The sequence below is a fragment of the Erpetoichthys calabaricus genome, chromosome 2 (assembly GCF_900747795.2).
Source record: "Erpetoichthys calabaricus chromosome 2, fErpCal1.3, whole genome shotgun sequence".
Classification (NCBI taxonomy): domain Eukaryota; kingdom Metazoa; phylum Chordata; class Cladistia; order Polypteriformes; family Polypteridae; genus Erpetoichthys; species Erpetoichthys calabaricus.
Genome location: NC_041395.2, coordinates 4,588,007 through 4,610,695, shown reverse-complemented (window position 1 = coordinate 4,610,695; position 22,689 = coordinate 4,588,007). Strand labels below are relative to the sequence as shown.

Below are 22,689 nucleotides of genomic sequence, written 5' to 3'. Positions count from 1 at the left end.
CTTGGTAGATTTGGAGCTGCTTAGAACATCACATACAAATAACATAAACAGCATAAGATAAAAAAGAAAAATAGTACATTAATAATGAAGACTATAGGGCTGTGGCCCCTGTTTGCTTTGCTTGCCAATCCCCACGCCTATGCGCTAGCCTCTTTGCGGTTCTGCCGCTCACGTATGGGGATGCAGATGTACAATTTAAACTGATTATTTTCCTGGGAATTGTCACATATGCATAATAGAAGTAACTATTTTACATTACAGCAAGTAATTAACCATAGTAAAACGTAATCATTTGAAAGTAAATTGTTCCATGTTGCGTTAGTTATTCGTTGCGTAATACGATTTCATTTTGTTTGGTTTTGAAATTAACACGCAAACACTTTTTAAACTTACTTTTACAGTTAAAACATCAGTAGCAAGAATTTGTTCACTGATATTTCCATCAATATCATAATCCGTATGACATGGTTAGTGACGCAAGGTGTACAGTCATGTGAAAAAGAAAGTGCACTCTTTTACAGTTGTAGGGTTTTACATATCGGGACATAAAAACAAACGTCCGGTCCTGACCAGGTTCTAAAATTATTTCAGTCTAACCTCGGGTGTAAAACAACACACCGCAGATTCCACTTTGTCATTATTTAACACAAATGAAGCCAAAATGGAGAACCAATGTGTGAAAACTTAAGTACAGCCTACGATTTGGTAGCTTGTAAGAAGCTCCTTTAGCAGAAGTTATCATTTATCTGAGTATGATGGAATTGGATGTTAAATTCAGAGGTGCACTGATACCATCGTTCAGTTGTGTTGGCCTGCGTATCTTGCAGGGAGTGTTGGCTCTACAACTGGACCATCGCCACATTAGAAAAGTTGTGATAAGAACAAGCCATTCTGCCCAAAAAGCTTATTAATCCTACACGCCTAGATTGTCCAAAATAATGTCAAGTAAAGATTTGGGGGGTCCCTAAAGTCTTATACCTCACCACACTACTTGGTCTCTTATTCCAGGTGTCTATGGCTCTTTTTGTATGCAAAGAAAAACTTTCTAACATTTCCATAGAGAAAAGCCAAGCAAAATGACACCTTTTATTGGCTAACTTCTAGTTAGCCAATAAAAGGTGTCATTTTGCTTGGCTTTTCTCTACATTCATAATGGCTAACACGGTACAACACCCTAGTACTAACATTTCCATGAAATTTACCCCTCATAAGTTTCCGCCTGTGTCCCCGTGTTGTTAATGAACTCATTTTAAAGTCACCATCTTGATCCACTGTACTAATTCCCTTCATCATTTTAAACACTTCAATCATGTCACCTCTTAATCTTCTTTTGCTTAAACTGTAAAGGATCAGCTCTGCTAATATTTCCTCAAAATTAATCCTCTTAGCCCTGAATCGGCCGAGTCGCACTTCTCTGGACCTTCTGTAGTGCTGCTTTGTACTTTTTGTAGCATGGAGACCAAAACTGCACACAGGACCCCAGAGGAGGCCTTACTCGTGTGTTACAGTGCATCCAGAAAGTATTCCCAGCGCATCACTTTTTCCACATTTTCTTATGTTACAGCCTTATTCCAAAATGGATTCAATTCATTTTTTCCCCCAGAATTCTACACACAACACCCCATAATGACAACGTGAAAAAAGTTCACTTGAGATTTTGGCAAATTTATTAAAAATAAACAAACTGAGAAATCCCATGTACATAAGTATTCACAGCCTTTGCTCAATACTTTTTCGATGCCCCTTTGGCAGCAATTCCAGCCTCAAGTCTTTTTGAATATGATGCCACAAGCTTGGCACACCTATCCTTGGCCAGTTTGGCCCATTCCTCTTTGCAGCTCCTCTCAAGCTCCATCAGGTTGGATGGAAAGTGTCGGTGCACAGCCATTTTAAGATCTCTCCAGAGATGTTCAATCGGATTCAAGTCTGGGCTCTGGCTGGGCCATTCAAGGACATTCACAGAGTTGTCCTGAAGCCACTCCTTTGATATCTTGGCTGTGTGCTTAGGGTCGTTGTCCTGCTGAAAGATGAACCGTCACCCCAGTCTGAGGTCAAGAGCGCTCTGGAGCAGGTTTTCATCCCGGATGTCTCTGTACATTGCTGCAGTCATCTTTCCCTTTATCCTGACTAGTCTCCCAGTCCCCATCCCCACAGCATGATGCTGCCACCACCATGCTTCACTGTAGGGGTGGTATTGGCCTGGTGATGAGCGGTGCCTGGTTTCCTCCAAACGTGACGCCTGGCATTCACACCAAAAAGTTCAATCTTTGTCTTATCAGACCAGAGAATTTTCTTTCTCATGGTCTGAGAGTCCTTCAGGTGCCTTTTGGCAAACTCCAGGCGGGCTGCCATGTACCTTTTACTAAGGAGTGGCTTCCGTCTGGCCACTCTACCATACAGGCCTGATTGGTGGATTACTGCAGAGATGGTTGTCCTTCTGGAAGATTCTCCTTTCTCCACAGAGGACCTCTGGAGCTCTGACAGAGTGACCATCGGGTTACCTCCCTGACTAAGGCCCTTCTCCCCCGATCGCTCAGTTTAGATGGCCGGCCGGCTCTAGGAAGAGTCCTCGTATTTTTGAACTTCTTCCACTTACGGATGATGGAGGCCACTGTGCTCATTGGGACCTTCAAAGCAACAGAAATGTTTCTGTAACCTTCCCCAGATTTGTGCTTCGAGACAATCCTGTCTCGGAGGTCTACAGACAATTCCTTTGACTTCATGCTTGGTTTGTGCTCTGACATGAACTGTCAACTGTGGGACCTTCTATAGACAGGTGTGTGCCTTTCCAAATCATGTCCAGTCAACTGAATTTACCACAGGTGGACTCCAATGAAGCTGCAGAAACATCTCAAGGATGATCAGGGGAAACAGGATGGACCTGAGCTCAATTTGGAGCTTCATGGCAAAGGCTGTGAATACTTATGTACATGTGCTTTCTCAATTTTTTTATTTTTAATAAATTTGCAAAAATCTCGGGTAAACTTTTTTCATGTTGTCATTATGGGGTGTAGTGTGTAGAATTCTGAGGAAAAAAATGAATTTAATCCATTTTGGAATAAGGCTGTAACATAACAAAATGTGGAAAAAGTGATGAAGCATTGTGAATACTTTCTGGATGCACTGTATGTAGCACTTTTCTAACTACTTGGAGTACATTAAAGAGACAGTGTGGCGCCAGTTCCACCAATGCCATTGTGTAGCATCCGCGTGGATGACGTGACGGCAGCCATTCTTGTGCCAGTGCAGTCACCATTCATTGGCTATTAAGTGGTGAAGAGGTTAGAGACTGGGGGGCCATGATGAGGGGGCCAGAATGACTAGGCCTTGGTGGGCAGTTTAGCCTGCACAACAGGATACATCCTACTCATTACAAAGGAGGCTCGGGGGTCTTTTATGACCTGCAGAGGTAGATCATTGGTTTTACATGTCACCCGAAGGACGGCTCCAGTTTTACAGCACAGAGTCACACTCACTGCACTAGGGCTTTGGTATCCACACGGTCAGCACCCCCTGGTGGTTTCACCAACTCCTCTTCCAAGCTTCCTGGGCTGGTCTCCTATCCAAGAACCAGCCAGGCCCAAATATGCTTAGCTTCAGGTGGATGAGCAGTTCTGAAGTGCAGGTGGTGTGGCTGCTGGTGAATAATCTCATCTGCACTTCTCTGGTCGTATTTCTTTATTCATTGAACTCGTGAAACACGACCTTCCCTGCCTGAACCCTTTTTGACCGCTTGCTAAGTTTCAATGCTGGGAATTGCACTGTGGAAAGGTTGTGTCGTCTCAAAGCCACAGTGAAGATAAAATTACCACAACATATAACAACCACGGCACAAATACATTTTATACATCTCGTGAATTAATTAATCTTTTGGAATAAAAATTCACAATTAGGCTCTACAAAGAGAGCTGAGATGGAAGGTGACTGAGATGACTGCCAAATCAGCTGAGGAGCTCTTGATGTTCTTGCTGCTGTCGTCTTCAGGTGCTGCAGGGTTGTGCAGACATTGGGATTTTTAAATGGCGGCTTCAACACTCCAAGAGTTGAACAGATCAGGAGCAGCGGTGGCGTGTCAGAGGGTCCAGCAGTGGGGGGGTCTCAAATGCCTGTGTGTAGTGACACTTTTTCTAAGTTTAACCAATCCGTCTCTTTCTGGGTGTTTTACTGACCTTTTTCCAGAAGTTTCTATAAAAATAAACAACTTTCTTGGCCTTAACTACCAGCAGAGCCTAAAAATACTTCCTCATAGGTTTGTGCAGCTCAAGAATGAAAAGAAAGGAGCACAGTGCATAATTAAAAGCACCAGAACATGGTGATCAAGATAATGAGAGTAATAATCAGAAATAAGAGTGTATATTCTATATGAAAGGAAAATATTTCATACACTACCTTGTTCTTATATGTGTGTAAACATCAGTACAAAGAAAGCACAGTGGTATGTCCATTTTATTTTAAAGATAACGAATAGTCCACCATAATAAAAGGGTAAGTGTCTGTGTGTCTGCCTGCTCCATCCACTTGCTATGTCTCTGTCATTCCAAAAGATGGTGCATCACAAACATTAACACTCCTTTAACGAATCCGATACCAAACCGCATATAAGAGTGAATTTGCCCTTCCAACAATTGGTGCAACCCAGCATTTGTAGTAATAATCCATCCATCCATTTTCCAACCCTCTGAATCCGAACACAGGGTCACGGGGGTCTGCTGGATCCAATCCCAGCCAACACAGGACACAAGGCAGGAACCAATCCTGGGCAGGGTGCCAACCTACTGCAGGGCACACACATCCACACACCAAGCACACACTAGGGCCAATTTAGAATCGCCAGTCCACCTAACCTGCATGTCTTTGGACTGTGGGAGGAAACCAGAGCGCCTGGAGGAAACCCACGCAGACACGGGGAGAACATGCAAACTCCACGCAGGGAGGACCCGGGAAGCAAACCCAGGTCCCCAGATCACCCAACTGCGAGGCAGCAGCGCTACCCACTGTGCCACCGTGCCACCCATTTGTAGTAATGAAATAGTTTGCATTTATCATACCAATAGATGGTGAATAACAGACATTTTAGTAATGTAAACTACTATAAAATGTTTGTAATGTGCCATTTTTTAGACTTAAATAGGCAAAGCATTCTATTACTAAATGCGTTACAAAATATATTCCAACAGATGGTGCACCGCAAATATTAATGCCGAGGCTTTCGTTGATTACTTAGAGTTCAATGCGTCTTAGACGGGTAGCACAACCAGTGACACTTTTAAAAGCGTGGTGGGCATTGGTAATAGTCTGCTTTATTACATTTAAATTAACGGATTAACGCCAAGTTAGAAGTCCATCTGCCTGCCTGGATTCCTACCAAGTGACTGAAGGTTTGGAAGAAAGTAACATCTGCATGTATGGCCTTGGCCGCTGTGGTGTGGTCAGTAAATCCCATAATCCTCCTAATCTGCTCCAGTATGCCAAGAGTGGTCACAAGGTGCGTCTAAACCAAGCACTTTGAGTTGCATGTGATCTTTATTGGTGTGCCAGAGAATTCATGCTTGTGTGTGTGTGTGTATTTGTTTTTTTTTGTGAGTGCCTTGCTTTGATTAAAATAAATGTGAGGAGATCGACACTATGTGACTCTTCAGTTCCACCCAGGGTGGTAAACGTTAACATTATACAAAGTTATTGTCTGTCTGAATACCTGCATTGTTATCACTCTTTAATATTGTTTCTTTATCAGTATGCTGCTGCTGGATTATGTGAATTTCCCCTTGGGATTAATAAAGTATCTATCTATCTAAAAAGTAGCTTCCTAGCTGTGATGCCCCAGATGGTAAGTAGACAGAGGGCTTTGATTTGTGATGTGTAGTTGAGTTGGTGTGACATTGGAGGCATTTCTCTTGAGCTACACACCACTTTGAGTCACAGAGTATGTCACACGTACCTCGTTACTGTGAAGATGTCTGCTTACCTGGGTAGGATGATAGACCACACAAGTTCTCAGCTCAGTTTTAAAGTTCAGCAGTTTTGAGTGCTCACCACTCGACAGCCAGTTCACAATCCTGTCTAAGCCTGTTTTGACTGTTGGCTGGCACGCTTGTTCTTTATCATTTTTCTACTGATTTACCTGTGATGCAGGTTAGGCTTACTCTTCTTCTTCTTTTGGCTGCTCCCGTTGGGGTCACCACAGCAGATCATCTTATTCCATCTCTTTCTGTCCTCGTCATCTTGTTCTGTCACACCTATCACCTGCATGTCCTCCCTCACCACATCCATAAACCTCCTCTTAGGCCTTCCTGTTCTCACCTTGCCTGGCAGCTCTATCCTTAGCATCCTTCTCTCATTATACTCATCATCTCTCCAAACCAACACAATCTCACTTCTCTGACTTTGTCTCCCAACCATCCCACCTGAGGTGACCCTCTAATGTCCTCATTTCTAATCCTGTCCATCCTCGTCTCACCCAGTGCACATCTTGGCATCTTTAGCTCTGACAGGTTTAGCTTACTGGCCTGTAGTTTACCAGGTTACCTTTTTATATAAAGAGATCATATTAGACTGTTCTCAGTCCTTAGGAGTTTGCTCTGTGTGCAGTGAGTTGTTAAAAATGTGTGCCAGGGGTTTCTCTGTGTACTCCGTAACCTCTTGAGGTGCTGTGGGGTAAAAGGCTGTAGTTGTGTATATCCTCCGACCGGTTTGTGTATGAAGTGCAAAGTACTGAAACGCATACAGAGTGGTAGATAACAGAATGAAACTCAGATGGCCGCAGTGAAAGCCATACGTACCCCACAACATACTGAAATTACCGTTCATAAAGAATGCATCCAGGCTGTAGCCGAACTCACTTAAGTGGACTTCAGAGGCCTGCATGTAACAAGACGTCCTCTTAGTTTTAAGGTCAGATACACGTCGGCGCCACAGAGTGCTGTCACATGGCCTGTTGATAAAATGTGTACCCGTTTCACTTGGGGACAACTGTGACTCAACGAGGCTCTTTAGTAGACTCCATCTGCAAAAAGGTAAGCAGCAAACAGTAAGCCTCTATAGCCGTGCACACACGTGTTTACTTCAGGATATTAACAAAGAGTTGGTTGAACGTAGTAAGAGAACAGGCAATGCACAGTTGAGTTTTTTGTACCACAGTGACCATGGAATCCTGTTGTCTGGATTCTGTGATTTTGTATTTTTCACTTTGTCAGTCGGGCATCACAGTGGCACAGTGGTAGCGCTGCAGTAAGGAGGATTCGCTTCCCGGGTCCTTCCTGCGTGGTTTGCCCTGTTCTCCCTGTTTTTGCATGGGTTTCCTCCCACAGTCCAAAGTTGTGCAGGGTGGGTGCATTGGTGATCCTAAATTATCCCTGGTGTGTGCTTGGTGTGTGTGTGTGTGTCCTACGGTGAGCTGGCGCCCTGCCCGGGTTTTGTTCCTGCCTTGTGCCCTGTGCTAGCTGGGATTGGCTCCAGCAGACCCCCGTGACCCTGTACTTAGGATATAGCGGGTTGGAAAATGACTGACTGACTTTTTGTCAGTCTTGCACTCTTTGCTCTGCTCCCTTTCTCATTTCTTGTTTACAAGGCCGGTATCTAACAAAACGCTGTATTAGTTTTAAGGTCAGGTACTTGTCACTAATGATGGCGCCACAGAGTGTAATTTTGCCCCTGTTCCTTTTCTTATTATAATGTGTTTAGGGCATTGAGGTGTGACCTGCCGTGTCCTGTCCTATCTAAGCTCCCCAGTAGCCTCGGTCCTTTGCTGAGCCAGTAGCTGACATTCCTGGCAGTTGTCATCTTCCCTTTTTTGTTTCCCAGTTATTTTGAGTTCTTGTCGGTCTTTTGCCCATTTTCATGTGGCGTTTGACTTTGTCAATTTGTTATTTTTGGATTCCTCTTTTTTTGTTGTTTAGTATTTTGGAATCTATTGTTGATATTTTTTGAATTTTGCCTTGTTTGACATTTTCCTTAACTTTTTGTTTGCTTTTAATTTGTTTTTGATGTAATAAATAAAATACAGTCAATCCTCAACATTCATGCATTTAACTTTCATAACTTTGCATGATTTTATTTGTAACATTTTTTTTTTACTTTCGTGCTGATGACCTCACACATTTGTGGGCTTTGCAACTACGCAAAGCAGTGAAGAAAATGAAAGGTGCAAGTGTGGGGAGCAGTTAAAACTAAAATGTCAGCTGCGAGTTTGTCTTAAAGTGACAATGACATCGAGGCTGCCGATTCCATCATCGATCACAGCCTTGACTCGCCCCTGCTGTGCTCCTGTATGAAGCGCTACACAAAGCAGACGTTGCTGATTTGTTATTTCAAGCCTGCTCATCATTCATGATTTCCAGTGCCAGCTGTGAAGGCACGAGAGTGTTAGAGGCGAGGGCCACACCTCACTATTCTTGGTATCTTCCAGTAGCAGCAACTAAATTGGCACAAAAGGTCACAGAATTCTAGGGAATTACTAGCTAGAAATGTATTACGCGTTATTAATTGTATTTTGTTTATGGCATGTAATCAGAAATAATGTTTTATTATAAAGAATTCTATGCAGAGAAGTGTATTTTGAGCAATCTCTACCGAAAGGTTACAGTTTTTGTTTTCTGCTGGAACTTAACCCCCATTTCCCATTGGTTCAATATTAACATTAACGTCTTTGACTTTTGCGCCATTTTGTAGCAGCGCTTCTCCCGCTAAAGTTGAGCATTGACTGTACACTGAAGTGAAGGATGTATTGTTATTTGACAAAACGTCTTCAAAGTCTCGGTGATAAGCGAGTTTGAAAGTTTGATGCTCTTCCCTTTTATTTCTTCTTTCAGGTTGTTCGAGATGGGCACCTGCCGTCACCCAGCATGCACCATTCTTTAAAGGCACTGCAGTGGTCCATGGAGAGTTTAAAGAGATCAGCTTGGATGACTACAAGAGCAAATACCTGGTCCTCTTCTTCTATCCGCTTGACTTGTAAGCGTGTTATTTGCTTTGTAAAGCATTTCTGTTCATTGTAGAAGCTGTGTGCTGTGATTGGGCTTATAAAGAACACCGAGAGATTTAGTGCTTGATGTCTGGGACTTGAAATTCAGAGAGTGGTGCGGGTGGTGGGATTCATCTCTAATGCATGCTTCTGAATCTTTAGAATTTGTGTGTTTCTCTACTTTCACTGACACTAATGTTATGGTTGGCCAAGTAAACCGGAAATCCTGTGCCGCCTTCATTAAGATGCTAAACATTTATGCCTAAAATGAAACAAGTACGTCACTTGTCTGGATTGGGGGGAAAGGGTGAAAGTTGCAGTCAAACGTGGACCAGTGGGCAGCTGACTGACGGCCGTTCTTTTGAAGCCCAACAGCAGTTCTGTTCACGACAGCCTTTCCATTTATCTTTATGAAATTAACTTCTACATACTGTGTACTCCTAATTACCATCATAAGTAACAGATTAAATATTTAAAATATCGGGATGTTTTAACTTTGTCTGCAGTTCAAGTCTTCTGTAGTGTCGGAGATTTTAAATCTTCAAAGCCATATAAGAAGGTCCAAGCAGCAGGGCATTGCTAGCCTGTACTGCAGCAGATAACTGGAGGAACCAGCGAGGTGGGGTGCATTTGTGTGTGCGCGCGTTTCACCTTTTAGATCGAGTGTGTTGTTGGTTAGGGTTTTGGGACAAATGTAAGGTTGCTCTTGATTGCTGCTCACTTTTTCCTTTTTCTTTTCTGGAATTGCAGAAGAAATTCACAAAGTGGGTATCATAGCGTTCCAATTTAAAGTCAACCTCCAAATGCCCTTTTTTGACTGCGCTTATTGCTTTTTATTTCCATTTTATATAATTAGGTGAGTGTTCAGCACTAGGTTTACAAGGACAAGGTCCCATGGATTACTGTGAGCACCTAAACTGAGAGACATTAATATGAAAAAGAACAAAACAAATCCGTGGAACAAAAATCAAAAACCCAAAGCGTAACCCTGACTGCCTGATTTTTGCCACTAACTATAACACAAAGAGAGGGAACTTTTACTTGAAATTATCAAGGAATGCTGGATTTCAGTGGTGTCACCAAATTTAACCCAGAGGTATTTGGACTGACCCCTGGATTGACCCATGAAGTCAAGAAACCCCACAAGATCAGAAAGTGCGGAGCACCAAGGAGCTTCTGAAACAAGATAAAAATTATGAGAAGAAAAAACGAAACTAAATCTGCAACATGGAACATAAGTTTGGATTGTATACCAATACTGGACAAGTACCAAAAAATAACAAAATTTTTAATTTTATGGTACCAGCATTTCAGGGTTTTTGGTACCAGAAATAAATGTCGGCTTTCCTCTAAAGCCACCCTTAACACTAGAATCCCTGAAGCCTACCAAAAAACTTGTAATCCTGGGCCACCTTAAATTCTTTCACAGCTCTCCATCAGCGTCTTTTGTTTTGCAAATGTGTCGATCAGCACAAGCAGCCTGCTATCCCATCAACCCCACCGACGGAGCTGAGTCTGTCGTAAAATTCTCAGAACTCAAGTCTCTTTATCTGGGTATGAGGTGCCTGAAGTTGTATTGGGTAAATAATATATCGTTATTTGGAATACGTACATTTCATGTGTGTTCTGTGTCTACAATGATCTGTGTAAGTGCTGGATGACAGGATGTTAACACATAGCTAAAATAGAAACTTTTTCCATGTTATACTAATGATCTGGAGTGTATAATGTGTGAAGACTTTAGTCCAAATATCGAATAAACATATGCGTTTTTATTCAAGAGTATAACCAAAGAAAAAAAACTCATTCGATTTCCATGTTGCTGTCAATGATTTAAAAACCCAAACTCAAATGTCAATCGACAAAGTTTATATATACTGTTGAATGGTGCAGAGGGAAGAACTGCTGCCTTATAACCCAAAGGTTGTGGGTTTGAGGCCCGGCGCTCTGCCTTTTGAGTAGTGAGCTTCTATCATTATTACTATAATATAATAACATTCATTTGATCCGAGTCTGTAACACCCGGTCTAAAGTTTGGCTACTTGTAAAAGTTAGCGCTTGTTTGTTTTTTTTTTTTTCATTATTCAGTTTGATTCTCTTGGTGACGTTCACGTGGTACAGTGAACTTGCCTCTCTCACTCTGAGTTGATGCCATTCATTTCCATTCTTTTCACAAGAGCAGCGATGACCGCATTTGCTGCTGTGGCTGACGCCTGCTCAGAACTGTTTGTTGTACCGGCAATCGAAGATGCGATGTCCTGTGACCGCTATTAGACTGGACAAATGCAGAAGTGTAACGGACAGCTTCTTCACAGTGCTTTCACCGGCTAATAGACTGCTGCACCGCAATGCAACTCTGTTTGGCACCAGAAAGTACGACGGGAACTTCCACCATTGGTGGAACCCCCATTGATCCGAAACAGCTGAGACATCTGTGAAGTTGAAACCCCCCACCCAACTTATTGCTCCAGTACTATTGGGATTTCATGGCGGATTTCTGTTCTGCGAATGGGGCTTCAGAGCTTTCAAGAGAGAAACCGTGCGTAGGTCAGCTCAGTCGGGTAGAGTAAGACTGGGGATTTTGGAGTTATCAGGTATTTGCTTTAGATCTATTTTGGCACCGGTACTGAGGTTTGATAGCTGATGCCAACACCAAAGTCCAACTTTTAGTACTAATCCTAAACTAGTTGGCACTGTGTCACAATTTGGTGAATTTGTGTATTAAAGTTCTCCCCGTTTTCTTCTACTAAGAGCCACCACCACATGCACAAACCTTGGTGTGACATTTCCCACTCATAATTCCCCTCGCACGTAACTACTCCAGTCAAGTACATGGGGGGCTGCAGCGGGTGTGAGTTTGTGTGCCTTCTGAGACGTGTGTTTAATTGGGACTCCTCTTATAATTAAGCGTGCTCTTATTTACTGCATTACAGTAGTTGTTCCCAAGTTGCTTTAGATCCTGGGGTACCGCTGTGGCTTCAAGTTTTTCTTCCAGCCAGTTTTCTGGCACATCTATATACAGTGGAACCTCGATTATCCGGTCTTCAATTAACCGTGCATTTGGTTATCCTGGATGGCATAGAAAAAAAGTGTGAGACATCACAAGCCCGCCAAGAATTCCGACTACAGGAATGTACACTACGTGTGTCACTGCTTAAGTTTTCTTTGTCGATGGGTTTCTGAGAATTATTCTAAAAGGATTGAAAGTACTGTACAGTATTGCATCTGTGCACCTACCAGGCGATCCCCTGCTATGAAAAACCATTAGACTTAATCCGATGCAGAGGACTCGTTCCAAACACTCTGCCTCCCCTTTTTCCAAATTCAGACGACTGCCATTCGTCAATAAGTTTTGTATGGGTTGCACAGTCCGTGTAGGTGACGCCTTGTTCCAGGTTCATTCAGTTGGCCGCCCTCCACACCTCGAGGTTAGAAAGCGGTTTTGTGTTAAGTTCTTGCCGAAATGTCGGGGTCCAGTGCAGGAGCAAAAAGAAAAAGAGTTGTTTTGTCAATTGCTACGAAACTGCAAATTGTTGAACGTGCTGATAAGGGGGAATCAATTGCTAAGCTTTCATCAGAATTTAACATAGGAAATCAAACGTGATATTGTTCGGAAGAAAGATGAACTCTACAAGTTCGTAACTTCATCCGATACATTTAACGGGACGAGTGCGCGCAAGACAACAAAGGGTTCAAAATTTGATGATCTGGATAGAGCTGTGTTTGAATGGTTCAAGCAAAAACGCGCCGAGGGATGTCCTGTATCCGGGCCATTGCTGCTCGAAAAAGCGAAATGGTTTCATTGTGAGATGAAGATTCCTGAACCATTTGCTGCGTCTCAAGGATGGCTGCAATGTTTCAAATCTCGCCACGGAATTAGACAGTTGGATATCCAAGGTGAGAAACTAAGTGGTGATTCTGACGCTGCAGCTCTATACGTAGTGGAATTTAAACGTCTTGTCGAGGCTCATGATCTTTCACCTGACCAACTTTATAATGCTGACGAGACTGGTTTGTACAGGAAGGTTTTGCCGTCAAAAATGCTTGTATCAAAAGAAGAAAAGTCTGCTCCAGGTCACAAGTCCAGTAAGGAACGAATAACAGTGCTAGCATGCGCTAACGCTAGTGGTTCGCACAAATTGAAACTCGTATGCATTGGAAAGTCTAAGAATCCACGATCATTTAAGGGAACACAAATGCGCAATTTTCCTGTCCTTTACTACAATCAGACCAAAGCATGGATGAACAGAGAGATTTTTAAAGATTGGTTTTTTAAACATTTTGTTCCTGCTGTTCGAGACCATCTACGCTCCAAAAATTTGCCACAAAGAGCTGTGTTACTGTTGGACAACGCACCTTCCCATCCTAGCGAAAATGTCCTGAAAACAAGCAATGACCAGATTTTCGTCGCATATCTTCCTCCAAACGTGACGTCGCTTAAGCAACCTATGGACCAGGGCGTCTTAGAAGCATTCAAACGTCGTTACAGGAAATCTTTACTCCGTTCAGTCTTGGAAGAAGACGGAGATCTCCGTGAGTTTTACAAGAAATGGACAATTAAGGACGCAATTTTCTCATGTTCAGAGAGTTGGGATGACATGCCGAACTTAACCTTTCGAAAGTCATGGCGAAAATTGTTCCCTGATGTAATGGATAGTGTTGAAAACGTCAATGACTTTGAAAGCCAAGAACTAACAGCGGCATCGCTTTTGGAGGAAATTCAAAATGTAAATGGATTTGAAGACGTTGATAGAGAAAACATCGAAGAATGGCTACTCTCTGATAATGATCAGCCTGGATATCCAATGAAAGACGACGACGGCCTTGCTGCAGAAGCAAAGTCAAGTGCGGAATTGCCGGAAGAAAGCAACGATGACGCACCTTCAGAAAAGAAAGTTTCGATTGCAGAAGCGCTAAATTGTGCCGAAACACTGCTAGACTTTCTTGAGCAGGAAGCGGATTCAAATTTTAGTGACATCCTAACACTTCGCAAGCTCCGCACGTCAATAAAACTGAAGCGCTGCAAGAACACAAAGCAGCGTCCCCTGTCTGATTTTGTCAAGAAAACTTCATAAACAACACAAGAAAGGTAAGAATTTCACTGTACAGCACCTATTCTAGCATTTGCGAATTTTTATAATTATTTTCGATTATCCGTGATTTTTGATTATCCAGATGACGGGCACCGGGCATTAAACCGGATAATTGAGGTTATACTGTATATAATTCACTAAGCTGCCAACAAGTAGCCACCCATGGAAAGCATGCCAGAAGGGGCGTGGATTCACTAAGCCGCCGACAAGTAAGACGCCCATGGCGCACGCAGGAAGGAGCCACGCCCACCAATTCTAAGACCATTGGATACGACGACAACTTGCAGAGCCACGCCCACCAACCCCGGCCCGCGTCTACCCTCGCTCTCTAGGCATTCACACTGCCTGCTCATGTGCCCGGACGCAAAAACTCACCGACCACCAGGTTAGTCCCTTTCGTCTGTGCTAGGAGTCCACATGCACCTCTGAGCCACGTTGACTTTTCATTATTCGTTTCGGTTATGACACCTGACCATGTCCACCATCAAAAACCATGGGAAACCACCAACGAAGCCCCGCCCAGAAACTCTACCCCTCCGCCAACTCGAACAGCTCATCAAACACATACTCGCTTTGGTCTGTGCTGACCAGCTGTGAGCCACGTTCACTGTTCTTTTGCCCTCCATGGCTATGGCTTCAAATGTATTTCATGGAAACAACACTTCTTTCAATGTTATAGAAATTCCTGCATCAGGTAACTGTTTGTTTCTATTAGTCAGGTTTTTTTGGAAAAATGTCATTGACGAAACTGTTGCTCTCAAACTTCGCAACATGGCTGTTGGCTTTGTTTGCTAACATTGGGATAACGTCGGCGAGGTGGTCACAAACTGCAACAGCTCACCACACAAGGACGCCCTGTCTCTCGAGGCATTCACACTGCCGGAAGACAACCATGGGATACGCAGAAAATAGCCATGTCAGTCAACGCAGATCAGACACCCAGGCAAACAACACTGAATAATCAATAGCTGCAACCACTTTGCCCACCCCAACTCCTCACCTGAGTCGGTTTTGTCTGTGTTCAGCAGTGTTTCCCAAACTCGGTCCTGGTGAACCTCTGTGGCTGCAGGGTTTTGTTCCAACCAGATTCCTAATCATTAATGCCGGTGAAACTCATCTGGGATAAGTTGGTTTTTCAAACGCAGCCATGTAGCAGATTAGTCTAGCAGAGTAGCTGGTGAATGCGCGTCCTCGCACTGAGTGAAAAGCAATGTATATTGAGTCTAGAAAACATGATCAGCAAGTCTTTGATAGGCTGCAACAAAATGATGTAAGAACGGGCGCATTTTTTTCCACACAAGCTGGGTGGGTGGGTGTTAGTTAGTTAGTTAATTAGTTACTCGAAGGATTTCAAGATTTATTATGCACAAGCGGTAACACTGTAAAAACAGCCCAAACCAGAAAAGACGGCTGTCAAAAAGTGGCCAACAAATTAAATGCGTGTGCATTGTACTTACTGAAAGCAGCATTACGGATTTTGCAAATGTTAATTTTTTTCCCTCTGGGCAATTACTTTTTCACACAGGGCCATGTAGGTTTGGATTTTTTTTTCTCCCTAAATAATAAAAACCACCATTTACAAACTGCATTTTGTGTTTACTTGTGTTATATTTGACTAATGGTTAAATGTGTTTGATGATCAGAAACATTTTGTGTGACAAACATGCAAAAGAATAAGAAATCAGGAAGGGGGCAAATAGTTTTTCACACCACTGTACATCCCCCCTCGGTACTACCATGGTCGGGTGACTTGGTGGATTATATATAGAAAAGCAGCCAAAACCGCAAACAACAATGAAAAGTCTACGTGACTCACAGGTGCATGTGGACTGTGCAAACAGCAAAACGACTCAGGTGACGAGTTGGGGGTAGGCACATGAAATGTTACTTTTCTTGGTGATTTATTACATTACCGATTTTTCTAAATGTTAATTTTCTCCCTGTGCTTAAAAAGCATTAAAAAAGCGGCCTGATTATGCGGCGTATGGTACGCCGCGGGTTGGCTAGTTGAGTTGAATTACTGCAGCTGGGCTTTTATTTCTCATTTTCTCTTAATCTGCATTTAGAAATGAGCAGCAGTGTCAAGTCAAATTTTGTTACATTTATTTGTCACTGTTACAGTTAGTCACGGCACTATATGTAGTGAAGTGCTTGTTTGCTGAACTCTAAGACTCTGCATTAGAAGAATATAAAAAGACAGTAAATTCTCAACTCCATAAAATATCGAAATGTACCATGACAGTATTAAAAATAATGAATAATTTAATATAAGAGAATTAGGTGTAGGTGATCGTGTAGCTCTAGGCACTGCCAGCGTTCAGGATGTGTACGGACTGTTGGCAGAAGCTTCTCCTCGGTCTATGTGGTCTTCAGGCTTTGGTTGCATTTACCTGACCGCAGCACAGAAAAGAGGCCTTTGTTGGGATGGCTGGCATCACTGGTCCGACACTGCTTGGTGTAGATAATAATTCTTTACATTTATATAGCGCTTTTCTCACTGCTCAAAGCACTCTCCACACAGGGAGGACCTGGGAAGCGAACCCACAATCTCCTTACTGCAAAGCAGCAGCACTACCACTGCGCCACCTGTGAGGATGTCATGGAAGTTAGGGAGTGCACACCCAGGAGTGCGTTCATCTGACTCTCGGCAGACAGCCGGTGATGCTTCCTGTCAGCATACTTTGAATGGTGGATTGATAGAAATTCTTTAAGATCTGGGAGGGCAGCCTGAAATTCCTGAGGCGTCTGAAGTGGTAAGGACGTCCTCGTGCCTTTTTCACCAAGGTGTCGGTGTGTTTGGACCATGTCGGGTCCTCTGTGAAACTGCCCACCCCGCTGCACCTGAGGGGCTGGTACTGCCTCTGGTTTTCTCCCCAAGTCCACCATCAGCTCCTTTTGTCTTGCTGATATCCAGGTGTAGACTTTTGTCCTGACGCCAGTGTGACCGACTCGCCATTCCATCCTGTTCTTTGTTGTTCAAGGGCAGGCCTAGCATAGCTGTGTCCTCAGCAAACTTGACAATTTGTGAGATTTGTGTTTATAATGACTTTAGTATCATTTGTATTTTTGCTTTAGCGCTTAGGTCTCTTTTTCTCATTTTCCTGCTAATTTGCCTTTCACAAGCAGAGCAGGCATGAGGGGAACACTGAATTATGAAAGGCCACAGCTTCCTCTGTTCCAGACCCTTTAGTAAATAATAACCTAAATACTAAAAAAAAGTCGATAAAATTATTACACTATCAGAAATGCTTGCTATATCCCAATTAAGAATTTAAATATCCAGTTTTGAATTTTTTGTATTGACCTCAAAACTCGGAAGTAACAGTTTGTTTAATGAAGGTAGAAGTTCAATTCAAAGTAAAGTTGGTCTGGATGAAAACCTGTAGCCACCGGGGCACTGCTGCCTTAGAGCCCCTTTATTAGGTGTTACAGAATGACCCAATAATATTTACTTTTTTAAAAGGAATTAATAAAACCAATATGATTATGAATGCCAGATCTTGAGGTTTTTCTATGTTGTTTGGAAATGCCATTGTTATTTAAGCAGTACCTGCAAAAAGCTTTATGGCTGTAAATGCAGGGCTTACGTTTTCTGGCCTATGGCTCCATTAGATTCAGAATCGTTTCCACTGCCCTTTGCTCCATTTTATTACTTGTTAAAAAGCAGTTCAACCAATCTTGCTGCAGTAGCCATTCAGTGACCGGGAAGGGGGGACAACTGTTAGCCAGTCGTCAGCAGGCTCACCAGGAGTGCATTTCAGAGTTTCATGTCAAGATGGGAGAGGAAGACACGAGTGCAGTAAGATGAGGTGTTAAATGTACACAGAGGTGGGCTTGGTTGGCGAAAGGAAACCACTTGGCACTTATTGTCACCGATTAAACAGACCCTGCATTTCTGCATGGTGCTTTCGAAAAAGATGCAGCACTTAACCAACATGTTGAAGGTACAGTTAGAAAGGGGGGCCAGGAGTAGAGGAATGGGATCTACTTGTTAAACCAGAGGCTGCTCTGCTTGTAACTTGAAGGTTTACCAGCCTGTTTTCTACCTGGTCTGACAGCTTTCTGCCAGCACTTATGGGTGCTGCCTCCCTCACCCGTGTCAAGTCTGACCTCGGCACACATGCACATTAAAGGCACTGAGGCAGCCGACGTCCTTGGTGAATCTTCTAACTTTAAGAAAAAAAAAAAAAAACTGCTGCCATCTTGTGACCCTCACATTCTGGACACTAAACCAAATGAAGGTAAAGAAACGGAAAGTGTGAGTGGAATGGCATATCTATGAGCAGACAGGGCCTTATCTGAAGAGATGGGCTCTGCTTCCGTATGATATGTTTGTGGCTCGGGTGGAGGAGCCATGTGCCTTAGTCTCATCATCATAATAATAATACGTTTTATTTATACAAGGCGCCTTTCAGAGAACTCAAGGACACCTAACAAACAATAAATTAAATAAATAAGACACAATTATAAACAACTTAAAACATCAGTTTTAAAATCTAAAAACTAAAACCAAACAAAACCACTGTAATCATAAGGAAAAAGAAAAAGCCATTTTAAACAGATGCGTTTTAAGTTTATATTTGAAGGATGAATATGATTTGATGTTTCGGAGATCCGCAGGTAATGAATTCCAGAGCTTGGGAGCAGAACGGCTGAAAGCTGTGCTCCCCATGGTGGTTAGATGGGCGGGAGGGACGGTCAGATGGGTTGGAGGAGGAGGATCTAAGGTTACGGGAGGGAATGGCAACATGAAGAAGGTCAGACAGATATGGAGGGGCGAGGTTTTGAATGGCCTTACATGTTAATAGCAGAGTCTTAAAATCAGTTTGAAACTTAATCGGGAGCCAATGAAGCTGCTGTAAGACCGGAGTAATACGGTGAATAGATGGAGTTCGAGTAATGATGCCACTTGTTAATAATAACCACTTGTTGTGCGGGTGCAGAGTTTTATTCAGATTCTCATTTTGCATTAATATGGTTCAAGTTATACTAATACAGTATAAGGTGCAAAATTGGTTAAAGCATCAGGTTATGGGGCAAGGAACTGTCAGAGTTAGGCGATGTTAACACTGGTGGCCCTCAGGGCCCGGTGCTGGGGCTGCTGATCTTTATATTATTTTAAATTTGATAATTATAGATAGAATAATAGATGTTGGCAGAGTGATGGTTCTGAGGCTAAAGATCTGCGCTGGCATCTGGAAGGTTGCTGGCTCAAATCCCATTGCTGCCCAGAAGGGATTCTACTCTACTGGGGTCTTGAGCAAGGCCCTTAACCTGAAAATTGCTCCAGGGGCACAGTGCAATGGCTGACCCTGCACTCTGACCCCCAAAGGTCATGCGAAAAGACAATTTCTCCTCAGGTATTAATAAAAAAAAAAAAAAAAAACTGTGTTGGAATATAAGCAACTTGCTTTTGAATTGAAGGCAGGACTCTTGACCAATGAATGGTGGGGAGGCTGTGCAGGTTTTCAAGTCAAAAGCTTCACCACCACATGAAGGGGATTTCTGTTTGTTCTTTCATTTTTCTGAGTCTATTTAACCCTATTTTGTCCAATAAATTCATTTTGCCCGTTGTGAGCATACGACTGAATGATTTGACGTGCATTATTAGACACGAGTAATGAGATTTTTTAAGTGGACATGTTTGATGATATTTGCTGTGGTCTAGTGTTGGTCTGTATCAGAAATGTTATGTTCATTCTCCACGAAAACATCCATTACTGCAAACTGCATGGGGTAAGTACAGTAACATATTAAACAAATACCAGTTTTGGGTGGAGTGTTGCTTTAAGTGAGAGCACCTTGAGACTTACAGTAACTCTGACCGTCATTCACCCTTTTGAAGATGGAATTAATAATGAATTTTATTTATAGGGCACTTTACATTAGCAGTAAATCTCAAAGTGCTACAAAATAGTTTAAACAAAGGCAATTGTCATACTTTGGAGGGTGGGATGTCTTATCCTTAACAAAACGTTTTCTTGGATTCTTATGTTTCGATGGTTTTATTTTTCCAGCACATTTGTATGCCCAACAGAGATTATTGCTTTCAGTGAAAAAGCCAAAGAGTTCCGAGATGTGAACTGTGAAGTGGTCGGAGTTTCTGTGGATTCGCACTTCACCCACCTGGCCTGGATTAACACACCAAGAAAGGTTTGAACCTGTTATTGGAATTTTGCATTTTTCTACATTTGGGAAAGAGTTGTGCTCAAATGGTATTGATGACTTTTTTCTCCAATACTGGTTAGAGTGGCCATTCCTAAATGGTCTCGCTGTAAACACACACAGAGTTTTGTGGCATGAGGTGTGCACAGGTCTGGCTACAGAGGGAGGTAGAATGGATGGTTTGTAATCCAAATGTCATCAGTCAGTGTCTCACTTGTGCTGTCTCAATGTGGCCAGCATGAGAGACAATGGCAGCGTCAACCATAAGCCTCAGGGAGGGTGTGAATGTAGCTGGCGGCATACATATAGAGAAGAACCTCTGTGCAGGACAAAGCTGTGTCTCGGGCCAAACGTCCATATCTGCCTCTGAGAGTTTTCCTTTAGCGCAGGAGTCAAGTTTGGGACTTGTAATCCCAACATTGTGAGTTTACATCCCACGTCTGCTGCGTCAGTAGAGAGTCGGTGAGCATCAGCACTGAGTGGTTCGACACTGGTGACCAGCTTAGTTAGCAGTGAACTTCTTCTACCATCTCTACATATTACTTCCACCCTGACAAGATCATAGGAGCAAAATTTTAAGACCCACCCTTAACAAATGCAGAAAACTTTATCATAGTCCTATTTGTACAAAATACTTCGTCGCTGATCCCCTGTTCATCTGTCCTGTGTCACTGCACTTTGGTTAAACTGAAACATTTTCTGCTTCTATGGTGTGTGATTGGAATCGAACATTTGAGGTAGTCATGTGGTTTTATTTAAAGGGAAAATGTTATTTTTCAAGTCCGAGTTATTTTGTCACAATCATAGGGGACGTTAATTTGCCACGTGAATCTGTGTTTTTTTTTTCTATACATTTAAATAAAATCATGCCTGTTCTTGAGGTGTAAAATGAATTCTACGGTGTGACAATGCCAGTCCCCTACAGACTCCCTCTTCACACATGGGAGTCTGTTGAACCAACACCATCGATAGTTATGACTGAGATGAGCTGACAAATGAGGACAAATCTCATTGACTCCAGGGATGGTATAAAATGCTCAGGTGCTTTTATTAAAAAAAAAAAAAAAAAACAATCCAAAACAAAAGTAAAACCAAAAGTGTCCATTGTGCAATGTTTTAAAAAAAAAAAAAAAAAACAAAACAACCAAATACATAAAGTCAGTGAAACGTGGAGATAAAATCCATCATAAATAAATCTGTTAAAATAGAAGTTAAAATGCAGTCTCTCTCTCTTCACCCGATCGCAGCCCACCACCTTCTGTCTCCCCGGCTCACCCATCACAAGCGTTGCCAGCGGATCCTCTGCAGCACAAACTCCTTTCTGCCGACCCTCGTCTTGGCTGATGCCACACTGTGCAGCCAGACCATCTGAGGTTGGCACACCTCTCGTCTTTCTTCGCGCTCACTCAGTCGCTCCGTGAATCCATTGGGAGGTCTTATGACTCGCTCGCCCCACTTTACCCACTTAATCAGTGAGGGGAACCAGCCTCAACCTGCGCTCCCTTACGAAGCCCCAGCTCATGCTACCTTCTCCTTCCTGGTATCTGGACCATCTCCCATGACCGCCTTTTCTGTTCTTTAACCTCTTTCTTTTACATCCTTTTTATCTCCCCTTGTTCCGGCCCGTATATATATATATATATATATATATATATATATATATATATATATATATACACACACACACACGTCTCTGTGGGCGCAGCGCCTTAATCACACGCCGCAGGAAGCCAATGAAGCAATTGAGAATGATGGCATCCACATGTGCAGGTACGACTCGTCCCAATCATCTCATTAACTCCCCGCGGTTGTGCAGTCACATAACCACGGAGACTGACACGGCTTTATGGATTTAAAACCTGGCCATATTTTGTTGTACCTGTGGACCCGCTATACCAGGGGTAGGCAACGTCTGTCCTGGAGTGCCACAGTATGTGCAGGTTTTTGTTCCAACCCAGTTCCTTAACGAGAACTCAATTATTGCTGATGAAGCACATATTGCTTAAGTGACATTTTAATGCTTCATTTTAGTGGTCTCGCTTGTTAAGGTTCTCCAACCTTAATTGCTTATTTCAATCTTAAACTGCTGCATTCAGTGTTTTAATTGCTCCTTATTAGCAATAAGATGTAAAAGACAAAGCAGCCAGCAGTTCTCCAGCTAGCTTTTTTCCAATTACATCTGTGTGTGTTCATCATGCACGGTTTGATTTAATAAAAACACTTAATAGAAAAATGTGACAGACTGAAAATGATCTGTTTTAGGCTTCAAATCATTTGGATGATATCCTTGGAAAGGAAAAAAATCTACGATATAAAGCCTTACATTGCACAGACTAACAAGCCATAAAATTAAATAAGGTCTGAGATTGGCAATGATTGGTTTCTAATTAAGCAATTGGGTTGAATGAAAACCTGTAGCCACTGCGGCTCACCAGGACCGACATTGCCTACCCCTGTTTTACATCTTATTGC

The 22,689-nt window shown here is 42.7% G+C and overlaps 1 protein-coding gene across 1 annotated transcript in view; it reads left to right on the top strand.

Moving 5' to 3' along the window:
• The window catches only part of prdx3 (peroxiredoxin 3), a 46,226-nt gene that overhangs the window by 8,210 nt on the left and 15,327 nt on the right, over positions 1 to 22,689 (top strand). Inside the window, exons 3-4 of the mRNA XM_028825615.1 lie at positions 8,808 to 8,949; positions 20,070 to 20,205. Coding sequence (XP_028681448.1) covers positions 8,808 to 8,949; positions 20,070 to 20,205 — 278 coding nt within the window. The remainder of the gene's footprint in view (positions 1 to 8,807; positions 8,950 to 20,069; positions 20,206 to 22,689) is intronic.